Source organism: Amblyomma maculatum, chromosome 1 (genome assembly GCF_055883805.1).
Source record: "Amblyomma maculatum isolate TAMU_Amacu chromosome 1, ASM5588380v1, whole genome shotgun sequence".
In the NCBI taxonomy this organism is placed as follows: domain Eukaryota; kingdom Metazoa; phylum Arthropoda; class Arachnida; order Ixodida; family Ixodidae; genus Amblyomma; species Amblyomma maculatum.
The window spans coordinates 79,188,635-79,210,052 of NC_139344.1; the positions used below are offsets into that span (position 1 = coordinate 79,188,635).

A 21,418-nucleotide genomic window follows, 5' to 3' on the forward strand; every position below is an offset into this window, starting at 1 on the left:
CCTTTTGTGCATCATGATCATAAATGTGTGTGTTGTTTGTGATGAGCTTCTCATGTCTTAATTTGAGCTTGAAGTCACGTTTCCTGGCATACCGAAAAAGTTTTTCTGTGCTAAAAAAAGGTTCAGGCAAGGAGTCTTCACTGATGCTGTAATCCTTTCTCTTGAAATGTTTTGCACAAAGAAAATTAGAGGGGTTCTTAGATGTCTCTTAAGAGGAAAATGACGAAAGCTTACCCTTCCTCTCCTGTCATTTGCCCCTCATTGTTTGCCTTTTATCGGCAATCTTTGCAGTGCTACATATAATTATAATTGGTTTACAGGAAAGAAAGACTCAGTATCTGTCGCTTTCTCCGACAAGTGTGCGTTTGACCAGTACACAGTCGCTCCTGTCGCGTGGCGTTCCTTGGCGCACGCGTTCAAGTGTGGGATTGCAGATGGCAGGAACGCTAGACGAGATGAGACTTCTGGTTGATCGCTTCGAATTTGGTGGCTGGTGACATCACTTCTCTGTCAACCAATCGGGTGCGCCACTCGCACGGACAGCTTTTGTCGATGACAGTATGGGTCATTAAAGGCTTTCGCCTGAAAATATGTGATGGTTGTCCTTGGAAGTGCTCAAACCTGAAGGTAGTGGGCCAATTTTTTCCATGTGTGTAAGTACCAAGTTCATGAACACATTCAGTATTACATGGCTCAAAGTCTTTGTCAAGAAACTGATGACAGTGGTCAATGATTATCTTCTTGCTTACAGACCAAGATTCATTTGGGCTGTTCGCCAGATTGTAAATCACTGAATTGTTGTGGCAAGGCCTATTTTTAGCATCTACAATGTGGGCTGTCAAAGCCGATAGCTATAGCTTCTTGCTTACAGACCAAGATTCATTTGGGCTGTTCGCCAGATTGTAAATCACTGAATTGTTGTGGCAAGGCCTATTTTTAGCATCTACAATGTGGGCTGTCAAAGCCGATAGCTGTGTTAAGCACTCATTTGTTGCCAGCTGCACTTTGCTCCACTCACACTTCAAGGATGCAAGTGACAATATTTCATACCCTGGTTCTCGGGTCTTCAAAAGTTGTCATAGTCAGATAGTTTTTAATTGTTTTGAAGGAACATGACACCATACTTTAAGCGTCCAGTTATTTTCAGCGCAATGTAAAGCGTGCTGTCTGAAGTGGATGATTCCACAACAGGTTTGTTAGAAACACTGTAGAAAGTTTTTACTGAGAGTTTCTTCAGTGCCTGCGCTCCTTTTTATACAGTCGGATGCTGGAAACAATGATAAACAAGCACGGTGGTCATTTCGCATTGGCAACAGTTGTGTGCTGGGAACTAATATGTCTCACCCGTCTTACACTAATCAAATATTTTTGGTAAAGAGAAGCATCTGTTTCAGTTTCCACATTTCAATGCTGTCATGGCACAGGGGACATGTGTGTCGTCGACTAAAGTTTGTGTGATGTGGTTACCACTTCATCAAAAAAAAAAAAAATCCGATACAGTGTGGGGACAACTACTTCATCTAAAAAATTCGATGCAATGTGGGGCCATCTAGTGACAAAAGGTAAAAAGCTCATGATTGGTGATGCAAAGGGGGCATTGCTTTTTGCTGATGTGAGCACTGAAGAAAACGTGAGATTAAAAAATTATATCTATATATATATCTCACTGTGCGCATAAAGAAATTGGCAACATTTTCCTGAGATGTCGCATTGGGTACTACACCTATAGTTGCAGCATTTCACCTCAGGAGGTCAGTGTAGTTTTTGTGTTATGTCATTTTCACTACAAAATTAAAACTAAATTTTCATTTCTTGGATATTATAGTGTTTGTTCTGTAGTATATGAGACAAGGTCTCTTCATGTCCATTATAATCTCGACATATTTTGGTCGGTGTTCTAGCTCGCCGGGTATCTTTGATTACCTTCCCTACAGATCTTGTAACATCTTGACCAATTCAAGGGAAGCAAGGGGCTTGGCTTTGTCTCTGTGCCTCCTGCTAGCAAGTTCACTAACGTTCAAGCAGTTGTAAGCACTTTTGCAACAACAGTGTGGGCTTGGCAGTACAACAATACCCCCTATAACCTTTTTTATATGTGGATCTGAACAAATTTCAGCCTAAATACACAGTTCAGGCCTCGTCAATCAGTGCCATAAGCTTCAGGCTTCCAGCTAAAGGAGGCACTATTTACAGTTGGCGTCTATATAGTAACTCTAGTGGCGTCTAGGGTGCCTCAATGCCTTCGCCGCCACTTTCACGCTGAGTACACCGTTTGCACCAACCCAGGTCGCCGTTTTCTCCTCGTGGGGCCAAGCTAGGTCCCACTCTACAGTTGCGTGCTGTGAGCAGTGTTGCGGCATGGGTTCTCCGCTGTAATCTTGTAACTTGCAATAATGCAACTGGACATGAAAAACACGGCATGTATTTTGTTTTCCTCGTTTATTTTTCTTAGTCATAATGTAAAGCATAAAGATCTCCGAACTTCATAGGGTAATGCTACACTCGATGTACGAAAGTGCAGACTTTACGCAAGGTGATTTCCACGGGGATATCAGTAGCAGGACATATTAGCTGCGAATATTAACCATTTTTGCGCAGTTATTTTTTTATTACTACTTTTTAAAATTTGCTCTCTCGCCCTCTTACACAAGCTAAGATTCTGGGCCTTTGGACAACACCTTCATCAGAAAGGAAAGCAGTGAAGGCACTCCTTCAGTTTTTAAAAGACTCGAGGTAGAGTTTGCTTTGTGTATGCTGTCAACCCCCTTTTACTATAAATCTCTAGACATGTAACAAGACTCGTTTCACTCCCCACGTGTAGGGTAGCCTACTGAGTGTCGCCTAGTTAACCTCCCTGCCTTTCTATTCTATTCTGTTTCTCATGGAAGCAATGCAGTTTGATAATACGATGCTCTCGCGCCTAGCCAATATTCATAGAAGTCATGTTACCAGAGCATAAATTTTATTTAATGCTTATTTTCTGTTAACTACAAAGTAAGGAAGAAAAAACAAGGTGATAATTGTTACGAGCGACTGATTGGCTGTAAAACCTGAGGTAATCAAAGCTCATTGTGAGCAACAACTATATATATTGGCTTAAAAATTAAGTCCAATTCAGTTTTCACATTCGGTATTAGGCAAGAAAGCTCAGTATGTTCTTTGCTTTCAAAGCGTAGCTACCTGAGTGAGTGTGCGTTAACGCTCAGTGAAAGTTGACAATTAACGAAGGAAGCCAGAGAGTCGAGTATGTTTATTAAGGCTGTGATATGTTATTGATTCATAGTGAAAACAGCGCGGGAAAAAGAGACGAACGAATAAAGACACAACACAAGCGCTGACTCTGAATTGATTTTTATTCAAAGAAAACATTCTTTAATTGCTTTCCAATCCAGGAAAACACCAAAAGTAAAGGAAGACAACCAAGACTACTGATCATACATGACGATGGCAAGACACACACACACCAACACCTTGGCACATGCGTGCCAGACAGGTGTCTTTTACGGATAAATAGAACTCTATCATTGAGAGTGATAGAAGGATCGCTGATGCACCTGCCACTGTTATCATGAATGTGCAGTGCCTCTATAATTTCGCTTGTTAACCGATCTTTATGTTCGGCGAGAATGACGGTGTTAGAGAAAAGAGGAGGGCATGTACCTTTCCTCCAATGACTGGCAAGATTGCATGAAGAATCATTGGACCGACATTCCGCCTTTTGCGGGAGGATGTGGTGCCATCATGCCGGAGCGGCGAGAAACACATTGCGTGGCAGGGTAGCAGACGACATGAAAGCGCACTGTGCGAAATGGCCACGCCAATGCAGGTAGAAAGCAAAAGCTCCCCACTTTTTTGCCTTCGGGGCGGAAAGTAGTGACAGTGATTGCAGTATCATGTTCACGCAGTATGGGGGAATGTTTCAGCGTGTTCACAACCCAGTCATAATGCACGCAGATACTGTCTCCGCATTGTAGAAGCCTGTAGCGTGGGCCATGGCGCGGGCTGTGTTCGACGTGACAGAATCACACATGGTCACAGCGTAGATTCACTACATACTGTGAAATTTATAGTCAAAAACGAATTCTAAATGAGAGCGTGGAGAAAGAGAGAGGCATATCAAAAGGCAAAGCAGCCAGGGGTTTGTTGATGCTGCAGAGCTAGGTGGAATCGTCTCCTGTGACTTACGTGCGGCGCATATGCTCGGGTCGTCTTCAGTTACTGAGCACAATGCGGCCACCGCTGCGCCGGCATGGTGCAATGGGCGTCGCTTCCTCCTCTCGTCATCTACAAACGTGCAGCTATAGGATTTCATCTACGAAGCTTAGCAGAGAGGTACTTATCCACACCTCCTGAACAGGGCATTGTCCCGACCAGAATGCCCAGCAGAAGCCTGCAAGAAATGCGGCATTTTTCTGGCAATGGATGATTCAGCGCTGTAGCCGGTTTCTACCCCCAGAACGGAAGTGGTCGCTGTGGTGAAAAGGTTCTCAATGCACAGAGAATGGTCAGTCTGTTGTGAAAGGATCCACAACCTTTCTGTCTCCACAGCGATTTCTGCGTAATCATCTGTCGGTCAGGAATCAACGCTGTTCTAAGTCCTGAGCGCTCCACTCCGCACGTGAACAAGCATGAACTCTCCAGGAGACTCACATGTGCCGGGCAGTTTCCTTGCCGTTGCAGATGGTTGGACGAAGACGACTTTCAAACTCTCTAACGAAGTGCAGCTGATTGTGCATACCGAAGAAACCAAATCCAAATGCTTTGGCGAGAACGAAGGCGAGGCTGTAAGGTTAAAAAACAACTGAGCGTCGTGCAAGAGTGTCAAGTGCGTCATGCTCAGAGTGGCGAAAGCGCGAATACTACAGGTATATATGTATCTAAAGGAAATGTGCATGATGAAAAGTACCCACTGGAGTTTGCATCGTGCCTGTAACCTACCAGTGAAATCCGCAATGAGGATTTGTTCGGTGTGTGTTTGCTTTATGTGTGAAATGGCAATATAGTGCAGATATCACAGACGGCTATGTGCGCTAGACCGTAATATTTAGCATGTTTTATCGTGAATACCGCCTGACTAACAAGAGAAAAAAATATGGCGTTTGTTGTGATGCACCGCCGTTCGCGAGCCTCATGACCAGCTCAACCAGTCGGCTCACGAACAGCGGTGCATCACAACAAACGTGGTACTTTTTTTCCTTGTTAGTGAGGCGGCAGTGACGATAAAACATGCTAAATATTGCGGTCTAGCGCATATAGCCAGCTGCCTGTGATATCTGCGCTACCCGGCCCTTTCGCACATGAGAAAACAAACGACCAAATACATCGCGATCGGGCCCCGTCGCACATAAAGCAAACGCACCGAACAAATTTCCATTGCGGCTATCACTGGTGGGTTACAGGCTTGGTGCAAACTCCAGTGGGTGCTTTTCATCATGCACATTTTCTTTAGATGCATACATACCTGTAACAAAGTGTTTTTCACACAGTTGAGAGTACTCAGTCGGTCACCAAGGTCGCCCATTCACATCTTGACGCTTGGTAGCCCTAATTCAAGCTTGCGTCGTCGTTGGGCGCGGCTCACCGAAAGGAACATGAAAAACCGCATCTTGCATCCCGGCAGGCCTCGAGAGTGGCAACTGTACAAGGCACATGTGGTTGGTATTGTTTTGCAAAGCCTGTTACGGTCACCGTGCCGCCATCACCGTGCCGCCAGCCCTCGTGCACTGGCGGCGATGAGAAACGCCGTCCAATGTGTTCCATCAGTCGCCGCTAGGACTTCACGCATGCTCAGAATAATCGCGCAAAAGGCGGATTTTAATGTTCACTCAAACGAACATACATGCATCGCCCCGTCTGGCCCATGTAAACTACTCTGCAAGTACAAGGTATCCTGTGCACCACCCTCGCACTGCATGGTACAAAGCGACTCTGATGTTTGTACTAGCAACTACCCATCTTATTCTTTTTTGTCTTTGTTCCCTTTTATCTCCACTTTGCCTCACAAGAGTTCTATTTATCTGGAAAATACATGTCTCACGCGCATGCGCCAGATCGTTGGTGTATATGTCTTGTCACTGTCATGTATGATCAGTAGTTCTGGTTGTGCTTCTTTACTTTTGGTGTTTTCCTGGATAGGAATAATGTTTTTTTTTTTTTTTTTTTTTTTTTTGAATACAAGTCAGTTGTGAGTCAGCGCTTGTGTTGCCTTTCTTCGTTTGTCTTGTTTTTCCATGCTGTTTTCACTCTGAATCAAGTAGGCTTACCACCTGCATGTAGGCCACAGACTTGAAATTGTGGATGGCTGTCGTGGAAAGGTTATGTGCTGGCTACTGTGATGGTTGCGAACTTTCATAGCTGCCATAAAAGAAAACCAAGTGATACCCACCCTTTGGCTCAATACAAAGTGGAAACCAATACAACCCACTTTAATGATAACAAATTTATTTTACAAACACAGCTTCAAGATCTATCATGTGCAGCTTAATTACTGGTATACATACATTTCGCATTAAAAAACCCTCGAGATAGCCTTTCAACCACAGAAGATTGCTACATTCATTCGCCAAAAAAAAAAGCCAGCTGCACATTCATCGAAAATATTTATTCGCTAAAAAAAAAAAAAAGAAAGAAAGAAAAAGAAAATTTAACACCTATGGACCCAGTCCACGAAGGTGGAGCAGAAAGCATTTCCTCCAAACCGGATAGGTGCCACTGATTTATATCAAGGGTTCTGGTCCAATGAGCAATCAGGGTTTATGGCCGACAATATCGACTGATTTGATCTTCTGGCAGTCCAAGGAACTCTCAAGAGTCTCCGTCAGCACCACAATTCAAACACATCAATATTTCGGCGGTCAGCCTTCTTCACAGTCTAACTCTCGCATCCATACATCACAGCTGGAAAGACCATAGCATGAGTTATACGGATCTTGGTTGGCAGACTAATGTCTCTGCTCTTTACTAGGCGGTCAAGGCTAACCATGGCTCTCTTTCCCAGAAGCAGGCGTCTTCTAATTTCATGGCTGCAGTCTCCTTCTGGGGTAATCTTGGAGCCCAAGAAGAAAAAATCTGTTACAGCTTCCACTTCTTGTCCCTTGATGTTCCAGGACTTGATAGAGCAAGACTCCATAATCTTTGTCTTTTTAATATTCAGTTTAAGCCCAAACTTTTCACTCTTCTTGTACGCGCATCAGAAGTCTCTTGAGTTTCACTTCACTTTCTGCCATTAAAGTGGTATCATCCGCATATCTAAGGCTGTTGATACGTTTTCCAGCAATCTTCACTCCAGCTGAAGACTCGTCCAGACCAGCCTTCCTCATGATGCACTCTGCATATAGGTTAAATAGGCAGCGTTAAATAGACTGTATGCAGCCTTGTCTCACTCCTTTCTCAATCGGAAACCAATCAGTAAGACCATGCCCAGTTCTGACTGTGGCCTCTTGCCCTTCATACAGGTTCCTGAGGAGACAGATGAGGTGAATTGGAACTCCCATCTCTTGGAGAGCTTGCCACAATCTGCTGTTATCTACGCAGTCAAACGCTTTCGCATTGTCAATAAAGCAGAAGTAGATGGGTTTCTGGAACTCTCTTGCTTTTTCCATGATCCAGCGAAGGTTGGCAATCTGGTCTCTAGTTCCTCTGCCCTTGCGAAACCCAGCTTGCATGTCCGGAAGCTCCCGATCCACATACTGCTGCAGCCTACCTTGGAGGATTTTCAACATCACCTTGCTAGCATGCGAAATAAGCGCGATCGTGCGGTAGTTGGAACAATCTTTGGCACTGCCTTTCTTTGGAATGGGGATGTAAACTGACCTCCTCCAATCCTGTGGCCACTGCAGGGTTGTCCAAATCTTCTGACATAATGTATGCAGAATGTTAACAGCGTCGTGGTTGAGGTTTTAAAGCAACTCAGCTGGAACTCCATCAATTCCGCTAGTTTTGTTCTCAGCAAAGCTGGCTAAGGCCCATTCAACTTCACTCTTCAGGATGCATCAGTAATCACAACCGTCTTATGTTGGGTTTGCACATCCGGGTCCTTCTTGTACAGTTCTGTGTATTCCTGCCACCTCTTCTTTATCTCTGAGGCTTCAGTGAGGTCCTTGCCTCGTTTGTCCTTTATCACGCCCAGCTTAGCACAGAAGCTTCCTTTGATATCTTTGATTGTCTTATACAGAGCCCTTGTGTTCCTTAATTGGCTGTTGTCAACTGCTGGGCACTGTATGTTTAGGAAGGCATTCCTATCTCTCCTTGCTATTTTCGGAAAATCCGCATTGAGAACCTTGTTATCTTTCACTTTCCCCCATAACTTTTGCCATCCTCCTTTCCTCAGCTATTTGCAAAGCCTCTTCAGATAACCAGCTTGCTTTCTTGCATTTCTTTTGCTTTGGAACTACCTTAGTAGCAACTTCTTGTATTATATCATGAACATCAGTCCACATCTCTTCAGGCTCTCTGTCTTCTAGATCTAATTCTTGAAATCGATTCCTCACTTCCACAGCATATCCTGATGGAGTTTGATCCATATTATACCTGAAAGGTCTTCTAGTTTTCTGCATTTTTCTCAATCGCAGCTTAAATTTGGCAACAAGAAGCTGATTATCGGTGCCACAATTGGCCCCAGGCCTTGTTTTTACTGCTTGTATAGCGCTTCTCCATCTCTGCCGGCAAAGAATATAATCGATCTGATTCCTGTACAGACCGTCCGGTGAAGTCCATGTGTACAGGCACCTCTTGTGCTGTTGAAAATGAGTATTCGCTATGGTCAGGTTGTTTTCTTGACAAAATTCTACTAGCCTCTGCCCAGCTTCATTTGGCTCACCAAGACCGAACTTGCCTGTAATTCCGTATATTTCTTCACTCCCCACCTTAGCATTCCAGTCTCCTATGAGAAAAAGGACGTCTGATGATAGAGTGCGTTCTAAAAGGCAATGCAGGTCCGCATAAAATCTCTTAACGTAAGCTTCTTCAGCAGTAGTGGTTGGTGCATAGACTTTGATAACTGTTGTGTTGACAGGGTGACCTTGGATCCGAAGTGAAATCATTCAGTCGTTTTCGGGGTTGTACCCTAGCACTGCTTTGCCCATTCTTCTGTTTACTATGATAGCGACCTCATTCCTTCTCTTGGATTCGCGCCCACAATAAAAGACATAATGGTCACCGGAATTAAATTCTCCCGTTCCGGTCCACTTGAGCTCGCTGATACCCAAGATATCAATGTTCAATCTGTCCATTTCTCGCTTGACGACGTCCGGTTTACCTTGCGTCATAGATCTTACATTCTATGTTGCTATGTGATATCTCCTTGCAACACCGGACTTTCCGGTCGCTTCCCGACACATCCAAAACTGAGCGTCCTTTTGGCTTTAGCCCAGCCGCTTCATTCGTCCTGGAGCTACCAGAGCTACTAGGAATCGCCCTTTGTTCATCCCCAGTAACATATGGGACGCCTTCCAACCTGGGGGGCTCATCTTCCTTCGCCATATCATTAATGCTATTGTGACTGGCCATAGGGTTTTCTTGGCAGGAAATACTGGACTGCGTTGCCATTACCTTCTCCAGTGAATCGCATTTTGTCAGAACTCTCTGCCGTGACCTGACTATCTTGGATGGCCCTACACAGCAGAGCTCACGACTTATCGAGTTTCGCAAGCCCCTCCGCCACGACAAGGCAGTGATCCATGAAGGGGACATAAAGAATACATTACATTAAATCTGAACGGCAAAGGTCAGCATCGAAGCAAACGTGAAGATCGATTAGCAGTCATTTACCTTAACAAAAGCGTAAATCAGTGAAAGCTGCGAATGAAATATTGCCCAAAGCCCGTCCTTCAGGGCGTTCGCAGCATGTGCGTCATACAAATAGAATTTTGACAACACAGGCAGCGTCTTCCTAGCTTCCAGCGAAATGCCTGCTTCGGTCGTGATATGCCTGTCAGGCACTTAATCCCATCCCTGCTGCCGTCAGCTAGCCAAAAAAAAAACAAAAAAAAACGAGCACAAACTGAAACATTCCCGACCATTTTTACTGACTCTGTGGGCACGGAATTACAATTCAGTTTCCCCTATTTTCCGCGTTTGCTTGTGAACGAACGAAAGGGTTGTGGCTTTGCTGCAGGTCAATATAGATCATCACGAGTGTTGAAAAAGTATCGTAATTTCGAGTGCAGAGTTCGAGGAATCGGGAATTGCAAAGGCATTTGCTACTTTAGCTGCTGGAACGTGCCCTCAGAGGGGACCGAGTTAGGAATATATGTATACTTTAACGTAACTAACACTGGTTCTCTTTGGCAATGTACTCTAGTATCACCCAGTCTTGGTAGAACACCAGCTTTTCGGAATTCTCCGCAACAGCCGCAGTTAAATCATCAAAATCGTCCGCCGTCGCATTGCGCTCAGTGCAGCCCCAACATGCCTCGGGAGAGAGCAGTGTGTCCACTCTGAAAGTGGCGCTGGCTGCGCTGGCCATCGAGGCACCCTAGTTATCCCTAGTGGAGTCGGCTGACTGTTTCGATGGTTTCGGTTTCATTCTCGCGACCACGGTGCCCGCCACGCCCACGCGACCGGAAAGAGATGATCGCACCTCGTAGCACTCGTAGGATCACTCGGCACGTTGCACAGGTATCTCACGGTCCTCTTCAGCCGTGCTGGCCACGCCCTACAGCCGAATTCGCGGACGCTTCACAGTATTCCCAACGAGCACGTCGATCGCGCTGTCGAGAAATGCGGGATACCAAACGTGTTACAGGTACCCAATAACAATTTCCACTGATGTCTCCAGCAAGAGACTCTCGGCTATCCCGCGTGGTGCGTGGACCTGTCAACGCAATCCCCACTTCCCCTCAACACTCCACACCCACTACCAAAGACATTGAAGAGGCTTGGGAAACCTTCCTCCTCGAGCACTCGGAGGCACAAGTTGCTCTCGCACGCCAGAGTCGGGAGGTGGCGGGATCTTGCCGCATCCCTGACTGGGAACGCGGACCAAGAAGATGCTGACATTCACCACCTACGCCAGCTCATCTTACACTTACACAATAAAGGTTTTCTCTCTCTCTCTCTCTCTCGGCATACGATATGCGTACCGGACGACGACGGTAGCGGAAACCGAGAACCTGAGAACACGCTTCCTGAGCGCACACGACGCCGCGCGCCGGCGTGCGGTGCTGTTGCGAACAGACGCGAGCGGTGCGCTGTCCCGCCTTCTGGAAGCGGCCTACTAGATTCAGATTTAGTACAACCGGAGGACCTTGCGGCTTTCGCTACTCCCGGGGCAATGAGCTGCCCTTCTCCTCACGGTGCGTAAAATTCTGGTTAAGCGTGTCGACGCGAGTAGGGGAGCTCCGGTATATGACTGTTCGCGACGCTATTCGACACCTGTCGCGGGATGGCTTTGGACGCGAAAGCGCGGAGCGCGTTAGGCCTCGCTGGGCAACCGCGAAATGTGGTGCAATCAGTACTTTGTTGATATTTCCTTGCTCGCATTACACGCGGATAAAAACTTTTTTTTTTTTTTCTTTCACGATGTGACGAATTCTGCTCATAGGGTTCGATGTGGTACCACGTTCCGGGATGCCAAATCGGCAGGGTAGGTAACAGGCACGACCGGCTGTAACAGGTTGCCTTTTGGACTTGTTGGTAGGGTTGGTAGGCACTTTCACCAAGAAGGTGAAAGTCCAGTTAGCTGGAGCCATCACTGCTCTGCAAAACCCACTGAAACGCTGGAATTTGTTTTTGTTTTTTTCTGCAGTACCTTGTACACTGCGAAAATAGGTGGGACCTCTTTGCATGCTGAATTTTTTGCAGAACTGCACTTTGAACTTCATGGCATTAGGGTTGGGGCAGTTTTTGGAAGCTTTTTTTTTTTTCTTTTTGTTTCAGAGGGCCACCGCACTTTGTACTAATCTGATCTGCACTTAGTGTAGGAGGCACTGCTCAAGCGTGTGGGAAGATTTTTGTAGTATACATTGGGACCGCTGGACACAGCACAGGTGCTTGAGAATGCACTCTAATCTTTTCTTTTTTTCTTGCAGGTGAAGGAGGTCTGGTGTTGCCCCTGGTAGAACTTGCTGCTAGGGAGGTGGCTGCACACATTCCTTTTGAAGTGGTCGAACATGTCTACCCTCCAGTCCCGGAACAGTTGCAACTTCGCATTGCCTTCTGGAGTTTCCCAGAGAATGAGGAAGACATCAGGTATGTTGCAGGGAACGATGCCATGTGAAGCCCCGCATTATTTAAAAACAAGACTGTTAACATTGCAAGTGCTTTCATGGGCCTGTGAGGAAAGCATATTTATTCAAGATTTTTTATTACTCGTTACTGTTCTCGTGGATAAGAATATAAACATGAAACAGCTAGTTTACTAGCTACGTGTTTTTTTTTTTCTTTCTTTCTTCTTCTTCGGGCGGGTGCCGCGGAGATTTGAGACTTGCCTATGAGGGAAGGGGGCAGGAAAGGCACAATTAATGTCTCTCTCTATGGACACCTCTATTTCACAGTAAGGAAAGGAAGGGAGAGAGAAACAGTATATTGTAGTGGAGGTTCAAGGCTAATTTCAACCTGCTGGGTGTTTTTTTTTTTTTTTTTTTTTTTTTTAAATGTGAATTGGCATCACACAGCACATGGATATCATTTACATTTTGCTTCCATCAAGGTGTGGTCACTGCTGGTGGTATTTGAGTCATCATCCTCTTGCTGAGCAGAGCCACTAAGCCACCACGGCAGGTGCAGCGGGTGGGGGCACAGGTGTGTTAGTGCATGGGGGTGGTTGTTGCAAGGGGCTGCATTCCTGTGTTTACTCTGTTTAAAAAGTATATATGATCAAGGTGCCATGGTGTTTCTTTCACTGTGTGAAACTTCCTAAGCCTTGCCATGGGTGTTGCATGTTGTGCACTTTTGTCATATGACAAGCTGCCCCTAACCATTACAGTTAACTTTGTATATTTTTTTTTAGCAATCTTAATTTTATAGATCGTATGTTAACAGGACTACGGTCAAACCCACTTATAACAGTATTGAAGTGCTTCGAAAATATCAGTTATTACCGGGCTAAGCAGAAAAAAAAAAAGACAAATATTGAAAGGCAAGTATTGTATGCTTTTCAGTTGTTTTCAGGCACAAACCCATAATCAGTCAGCTTTGACTACTTCACGGCAATCTTTTTGACATCTTTCTGCAGGGCACCTAACTGCTGCACGTTGCTAAGTGAAATATTTTAGCACAGATGATGTGCCGCAAGGACTTGATCATTCTTAGGAGTTTGTGATGTGGTTTGGCTGGCACGGTCATAGCATTTGCAAGTCCTTTTTTTCATGATAGGTTTGGCAGTCAGTGACGAAAACTAGTTGTTATAATCGATAATCTACTGTTGCAGCATTGTTATAAGCAGGTTGTTTTACCATAAAACACGTGGTAAACCTGTCGGTGCTACGGCTGTCCATTATTCTATACATTGTTCAAAGCGGTATTGTTATAAGTGGATTTGGGCTGTATTAGAACTGATGGTTCCATACTAAACACATGTGCAGGAAAAGGGGCTAGGTACAAATAACCGTGGTTCTAATAACCGTGTGTCTAATATTTTTTTGGCAGTTTCTTTATAGCCTTGGGCCTGATGGTCAGTAAACATCCTTATACTGTCAAACATAAGTCAAAAGGGGCAGGGGAGGGCATTTGGTTCATTTGGGTAATATGTGTCCTTATATGTGTGACGGCATATGACAAATCAGTATCAATTGAAATATGAACACAGACACAAAAGTGGTACTTGTAGAAGAAATACAGACTGGGTCCACTAACGCTGCATCAACTTCCATTAACGCATGTCATCAAAATGAAAATCAAGTATTCTATCATTCAGTTGCTCTGAACTAAAATCTGTAGTCGCATTGCTTACATTTAATTTGATGTGGACAGTTAATTGGGGCGTGTAAATTTATTCATACCAGAACAGCCTGTAGGAGGTGCATATAGGAAATGAAGATGACTAAAGCTTAGTGGTACGTTGCTGTGCAGTGAAGCAGTTTGCTTCGGTTGCTAAACAGTGCTGGGTATTATTGCTGCACAGCATCCACGATTGGGCTCTTGACTTTTCATTTTCTTCCGGAGTGTTTACAGGTGTCCTCACGAAGTCAGCGGTTTCAGTTGCATATTAAGTCCCTGCCGGACAAAATAGTGGAGCCATTTCTTGCCCAGAAAAAAAAAAAAAAAAGAAATGATTCCAGTTCAAAGCTACAAATAAAACGATGTGCTTGCAAGCAGTTTTACACTCCACCTAGGAAGTGTGCCATTGGGTACTGTAGCATCTTACTTTGTAACATCTTACTTTGATGCTGTAGAATGCTTTACTCTTCTCTTAGTGTAGTGTCGTGATACATGTACAATTCTCGTTCGTATTTGTTTTTGTTTCTATAATATTTTTCATAAATTTTGTACCATATGCATTTTATATTCTCGATTTGCTTTCACACATTATCATGTCACTGTGTGTTCCTTATATGCTCCGTATACACTTCTTTTGTGCTAACATATGCCCACCTGCAACAATCCCGAATGGGATTAGCAGTATCTGTGAATAAATAAATAAATAAATAAATAAATAAATAAATAAATAAAAGACACTGTAGCTGAGTTTTAGTTGCATGAAGAAGCACCTTTGGATAATGTAAGAAATGATTATTTTTTTTTTTATATTCCCAATTCTGTAAAAAAAAAAAAAAAAAAAAAAAAACTTGGAAGATTCAGCATGCAGGAATTCTTCATGTTTTGTGTGTGTGTGTGTGTGTGTGTGTGTGTGTGTGTGTGTGTGTGTGTGTGTGTGTGTGTGTGTGTGTGTGTGTGTGTGTGTGTGTGTGTGTGTGTGTGTGTGTGTGTGTGTGCGTGCGCGCAGTTCGTGTTGTTTTTGTAAACTAGGGGGTTTCAATATACAAATACAAATTTTAATTTTTCTTGCTAGTAGAGTGTAATTTGTGTCCAAAAGGGGTAATGCAGCTCTTAGAGCAGTTAGAGCCGCTTCAGCGCATTTTCCCATGGCTTTTGCAGATGATGACGAGCTAGTCCGGCAACAACTGTTAAAGCTCAGATCAAATCATCAGATAAAACTCATCTCTGGCTACTCTTGAACCCATCATCATTGCATGTTTTCTTTGTGTGTTTGCCCTTTTATAGTGTACCGTAATTGTGATGTCTGTTAAGATTTTTTTTTTTTTTAGGCTGTATTCATGCTTGGCCAATGGAAGTCCAGAAGAGTTTCAGAGGGGAGAGCACCTCTTTAAGGCAAAGGCAACAAAGGACCTTCTTCAAATTGGTGAGTTATGTTAATGAAGCAGTGTCCTATAGCAATATATAAGATGTGCCCTGACCTGCAGGTGGTAAGAGAGCGAGAACTGGGCCTAGTTGGTTGTAGATGCTACTTTTCTTTTTTTGCGTCCTTCTAGCCTCGTGGTGCCTGTCATTCTTTGTATAAATATGAAAATCTTTGTTGCAATCAGCAGTTTTCAATTCGCGCTTCATCTTGTCCGTGTCCAGCTTGTTCCGTTTCGTAGAGTTCAGTGCAGCCATTAAACTTTTTTCTAACTTCTCGGAAGTAAGGAAACATTATACAAGTTTTGATGATAATTTGACTTGCTCAGTGTGGCTAATAAATTGTTCTTCTCATATCCCTGCTTTTTTTTTTTTTTTTTTTTTTACTTTTTTTTACTGACAGGCTTCCACTTGAGTGCTACAGTGCATCCACCCCAGAGCCTGCCTGTGTCCAAGGGGTCGTACAATGTGGCTGTGACATTTGATCGCTGTCGCATCACGTCATGCAACTGTACTTGCAGCAGCGTTGCCTCCTGGTGCTCCCATGTAGTGGCTGTGTGCTTGCACAGGATTCACCAGGTCACAAAAAAAAATTCTTTTTATTGCTTTTTTTTGTATGAAATCTTTTATCACAGGTGATGCCACAATAGGCTGTATACTACATCTTCTGAGCTTCAGTGTGCTCCAACTTTACAAAGCAATTAACTGAATTAACACCATTGTTTTTATGACAGCCGGCGGCGGTCCAGATGTAGACATCTCACCAATTTTTTTTTCTTTTTTCCCCTACTGGGATTGACTACATGGCCTTATGATGTTGGCTTCTCAGGAAGGGGTGTTATTTTTAATTTAAATGTACTTGCAAGAGCGGAATATACTGTATTTGCTCGAATGTAAAGCGAGGGGCGACTTTCCATACTGCCCAGTGGGAAAAAAAATAAAACCACAAATGTAACGTGAGATAAGCGCTTGAAAAAGTATGTTTAATACACATTATGGCCATTGCAGTCTAATCAAAAATGCCCATTCGTCGGCGCCACCGGAAGCTGAGTTCTCAGAAACCCAGTCTTCCTTTTCACTCTCATTGATTCAGAAGCCTTCGCGGCCAGGTGCACATTTAAAAATCTCCTCCCTCACATCTGCCACCCACGTAAGGTAGACTAGTAACGTCTAGCCGTCGAGCTGCCGCAGAATTTCTGGTTCCTTCTGCTATCACAATAGCTTTCTTGAGGCGAGCGTCGTACCATGCACAACGCGTTACCATCTTGCGAAATGCAATAACAGAAGTAACCACACTAATCCACTGCGAAAGATCTGACAAGCGCATGATAAAGGGGAAAACGTGATTCTGAGCCCGCGAGAAAATGTGCAATGATTTGATTTAGGATGGATTGGAATTTGGCTGATTTGGCTTCCCAGGTACCCATGTTGCCAACATAACATCATAAAACCGCGGAAATCGAAACCGAGTGGTGGCGGATTCAATATGGCTACACCCCGGCGCTGCTTTAACCAACCGAATCGCAGTATTCGATTATAAAGCGAGGGTAGACTTTCAGGTACAAAAATCGTGAAAAACACTCTCGTTACATTAGAGTAAATACGGTAATAGCTGTGGCGGTTAAAGCTATGTTATTTCTCAGTTCCTTAATAAATATAAGTATTTAGAGTGCTTCTTTTGCGTGCAGATGACTCATTACCAATAGCTCTAACCATGTACTTTATAGGTCATTTTGTTTTGGTGTGCTCATTTCTGTGAGATCATTGTACGATTTCTTTATTTGGGGCAAGTTTCATGAATATTGCTTGAAATTTTGCAGCCAAATCAAGTTTGCTTGAGGGCACCAGTATCAGAATCTCTCTCAAGGCTTCATCGTGACCAGCTTCAGAAGTTTGCTCAGTATCTTATCAGTGAGCTCCCACAGCAGGTAACTGTTCATCCTGGACATATTTATGAATTCTTTGAACTTTTGCAAAGTAGCTTGTTATGTTTGTTTGTTTGTTTATAGATACTGCCCACTGCTCAGCGTCTGCTGGATGAGCTTCTTTCTAGCCAGCAGACTGCTATCAATACATTACGCGGAGCACCAGGTAATGCTTTCATTGCTGTCTTTGTTCAGTTCACTAGTAAGTATTATTCTGAAGCAAACAATATGTTTCGTCTGAGCGACAGTCTCTGATCTGAGCTGAGGATCACTTGTGAAAGTATTTTAATAATTCAAAGTCACTTCTGCAAGTATATCTTTTTCAGGTTGGCTTGTATGTAAGATATATAAAGATGCTGAGCATGTTATTTTAATTGGTATTGTAAGTGGGAAAACTTTTTTCTTCCATGGACTCTTGTAATTGCTTTGCCATATTTTAAGATAGCGACCAGCGCTTCTGTGGATCTTATTTTTGTGTAAGTGCAGTTTGTTCAGAGAGCCTCTTACATTCAAACAATTTTTGCGGTATAGTGTTAGCACACATTGTGCTGACTTGTTGCACAGGATGAAGTGTGCAGCATGCAACTCATCGCATTTGGTGCATTTTTTGTTGTTTTTTTTTTAGATTTGTGGTACATTATTTACTTGAAGTTGATGGAAAGCGGGAAATGGGCTGTATTTTCAATCTGTGAAAAAAATTCGCAGGGACATCTAATTGCATTGTGTTGGCAATAGAGAGTTTTTGGATAGGGGGCGCTAAGCCTTGGTGCTCTCAAATAGCCCGGGGCAACGAAATGCAGATGCGCTGACTGTAGGGCATGCCTGGGGTCTTGAGTTAACGCTTAGGGTGGACGCTATTTTTCGGAAATAGCGTTCGCCCCAAGCTGCCTTGGGTTACTTGGGTTATGGCAACATGGCGGCGCCCGGCGGAGCGTCGTGCTTTCATAGCAAATGAAAGGTGTACAAAGCTTGTGCTATGCCTAAAGATGCCGACACCGCCAAATTGCAGTGATAAAATGAACCGTGTTTTCTGATTTCTTCTGGATTTGCCTCGTTTGGTTGCCGTGGGCACCAGAAGTCAAAAAGTGCGAAGGGTTCAAATGTTTCCTTCCTCCAAGTTTGAATGAATTTCCTGGCTCAGCCTGGATTGGCTAAGATTGGTCATTTTAGCCTTGTCTAAAGAAAACTGTTTATATCACTGGTACTATTTAAATGAATAAAGTGGTGTTTATATATTTAAACACTTTTTCATGGTTTACTGCAGGGGCGCTGCAATCGAACGCAAGCCTGGCTGCTTTGTGTCGGGGAAACCCCTATTCTAAATCTCGCCGGTCGGCTCGCATGCTGCGCCGGGGCGCAATATTTTCTTGGGCCCTCCAAGTCTTTATGGGTGCCCTATTCTAAAGCTCCCTAATGTGATAGCATCAGAAGGGGTTGAGGCCTTTCATAAATGTTTGTGTTATTCTTTCATGGATGTGTTTGTGAACCTCTAGACATAAGTCTACACACAACCAGATATCTCTTGGGGGCCTTTAACTCGTGGTTAAATGTTTTTTTGAACGTGTTTCATAGTGGCGACATGGACACAGTGAAGGTGCATTGAAGCTTGTAGCTGTCACTTCCTTCCCTTCAGCCAGTGGGGGACTTTATGACTGACATGCTGCTTTTTTTTCCTGGGGAGGCTTTTAAGGCAATCACATTGAAACAGTTGTAAATGTATAATGTGGGCTTTGTGCAGTACCAAACTTGTCAAAGCAGGCTTTTCAGAACCAAGATTGTCTGACACTCTGCTATAGAGAAATCCTTCTTTAACAATTTTGGTACCCTTTTCTTTTTCTTCACATTTAAACATGTTTTTCAGGATACTTTTGATTATTTTATTTTTTTTTTTTTCTGCTCGGGTATGCAATGTCCGGCGTGCTCGGGTGTGCAATGTTGTAGCTTTGAACTGCTGGTTTTATCTGTTAAGGATAGCAAGTATTGTCATTTGAGAAGGAAAGTGAAGTCGTGAAAGTCTGACATCACGACTGAAATCTTCTTTCTCTTTGCTTTCTTAAGATAGCTTAATATAAATTTTTATACATTAACATAAAATTTTTGCATACATAGCAAATCCTTATTTATTATCGTACTCTTTGAGACTTCGATTGGCAGTTACTTTTCCCAAGGCACCATCCACTTCGGCTTTAGTGCGAAGTAAGCTAAACCTAGCAAAGCTCTGCAAGTGGAGTGCTGCTGGTATATTCGCGGGCAGCATGTTTGGTGCAGGATGCATGGTGCTGGTGTCACTCCTCTAGTTTGCTGATAAGTGTCCCATGTACACTCTTTTCGGTTGCTAATAACCTCTGATAAGCTCATCTGTTGCCATGTTTTATATATTGAGTTATCACTTTATTAAACTACCTCTTTGAGTTCGACGTACCTTACATCCACTGCATTTAAACAAATTGGGCTAAAGCCGTACATTGGAGCAAAAGGGCTTCTCATAAAAAGTTGCTATGTGTTCTGAAAGCAGTGTAGCTTTTTTGCAGTAAGATATCTTTTGGAGTAAATGCTTTTGGAACGCTTTTGTTTGTTAAGAAGTGAACTTTTGCACCTCTAGTCTGACACTATGCAATAAGTTCACATCTCACCGTTTTGTAGCTTGTGTTCATACAGTCGAAACCCGCGATAGCGAAATCTCGAGAATACGAAATTCTCGCCGCAACGAAATATTTCCGAGATCCCGGCAAATGCCCATAGGGGCCAATGTATTTCGTATCTCTCGGTAACGAAACATTTTTGTACCGCAATCCCACGATAACGAAATTTGCTGCAGCGTCGGTCCGCATACTGTCGCCCATATTATGAATAACAGTGTCAAAAAAGCACTCAAATTGAGCAAACTGCAATAGCGCGCTTGCGTGGCTACAGCGAGAGCATTGGCGCCTGGCAACCTTGCAGCCGGAACAACTTTAAAAACTTTAGCCACCTTGAGCCGGTGCTAGCCACCATACCGGCGCAGCGCGTGTCCTCTGTGATCGGTTCCGCGTGGTTGTTTATCTCGGAGGCTATGTTCAGGGAAGGCAGCCTCGCAGTGACACCATCAGGGGGCGACACTAGATCATCAGCGCTGCACTTTTAGGCCTGCGAGCGGTGCACATGTGTTCGTTGTGTGTGGTGGCGGTGTGTATGAGCAGCAGTCCGCACGTTTGCGTTTGAGATGTCTCCGCCAGCCAAAAAACGAAGATTTTTGTCTCTGCAAGAGAAGGCTGCCATCATTGCTCAAGCAGAAAAAGGCAGGAAAAAAATGGATATCGCCGACGAGTACGGGATTGCGTGCAGCTCACTGTCGACAATTTTGAAAAGCAAGGCAGCCATTCTCGGTGCGCTTGAGAATGGTGCTCGAGCACAGCATAAAACAGTGACGGCTGCGGTGTTCCCGGACGTTGACAAGGTGGTGTTTGCCTGGTTCTGTGAACAGCGCGCAAACAAAGTGCCTCTGTCTGGCAAACTGCTGCAACAGAAGGCTCTGGACTTTGCCTGCATGATCGGGCATGACCAATTTTCTTTTTGCGGTCTGTTTTCTATCTTTTCTGTCTCATTTTCGCGGCAACGAAATTCTCGCGAAAGCGAATTTTTTTGCTGTCCCCGGCGATTTCGTTATTGCGGGTTTCGACTGTATATATTTTTCTGACACTATGCAATCAGTTCACATCTCACCATTTTGTAGCTAGTGTTCATATACATATTTTTTTAATGTTGCTGGTAAAGAGCCCCTATATTAAAATTGCCTGCAATTTCTAACATTACCAGCTTTTTGAGCTGGTTTACTTAGAATTCAAGTGAAGCCTTTGTAAATACACAAGGTTGGGTACTGGTGAAATGAGCCTACCAACTGTATAGGATTTGGCTGAAGGTCATCTTTTTGGTCTCGTGGCTCTACACCTGAGATACCTGAGTATTTCCAGGGCATATGCATGTTCATTGAATGGTTGAGTGGACTGTGTCACACAAAACTAATACAGGCCTGATTTGTGTACCATCATGGAGGAAATGGATTGACAAAGGCCTGGACTATGCTTTTATTTTGTGAATCTTTGGTCACATGTAATCCTGTAACGTGAACTTTGCAGTTGCAAGACCTGCCTCTGCATTTTACCTCTGCCAGATGGGATACGCGCTCTAATTCAAAAGCACAATATATAACCGTTCCT

The 21,418-nt window shown here is 43.9% G+C and overlaps 1 protein-coding gene across 5 annotated transcripts in view; it reads left to right on the forward strand.

The window, feature by feature from the left end:
* The window catches only part of Dora (zinc finger SWIM domain-containing dorado), a 130,539-nt gene that overhangs the window by 13,304 nt on the left and 95,817 nt on the right, over window positions 1-21,418 (forward strand). For 4 of the 5 annotated variants that reach the window (XM_084588407.1, XM_084588409.1, XM_084588408.1 and 1 more), the window contains exons 2-6: window positions 12,030-12,189; window positions 15,207-15,301; window positions 15,701-15,876; window positions 17,118-17,225; window positions 17,307-17,388. In XM_084588407.1, the coding sequence (XP_084444533.1) occupies window positions 12,030-12,189; window positions 15,207-15,301; window positions 15,701-15,876; window positions 17,118-17,225; window positions 17,307-17,388 (621 nt within the window). Of the gene's footprint in view, window positions 1-11,149; window positions 11,295-12,029; window positions 12,190-15,206; window positions 15,302-15,700; window positions 15,877-17,117; window positions 17,226-17,306; window positions 17,389-21,418 lie in introns of those variants that run through there. The other variant, XM_084588411.1, reaches the window with a different exon arrangement.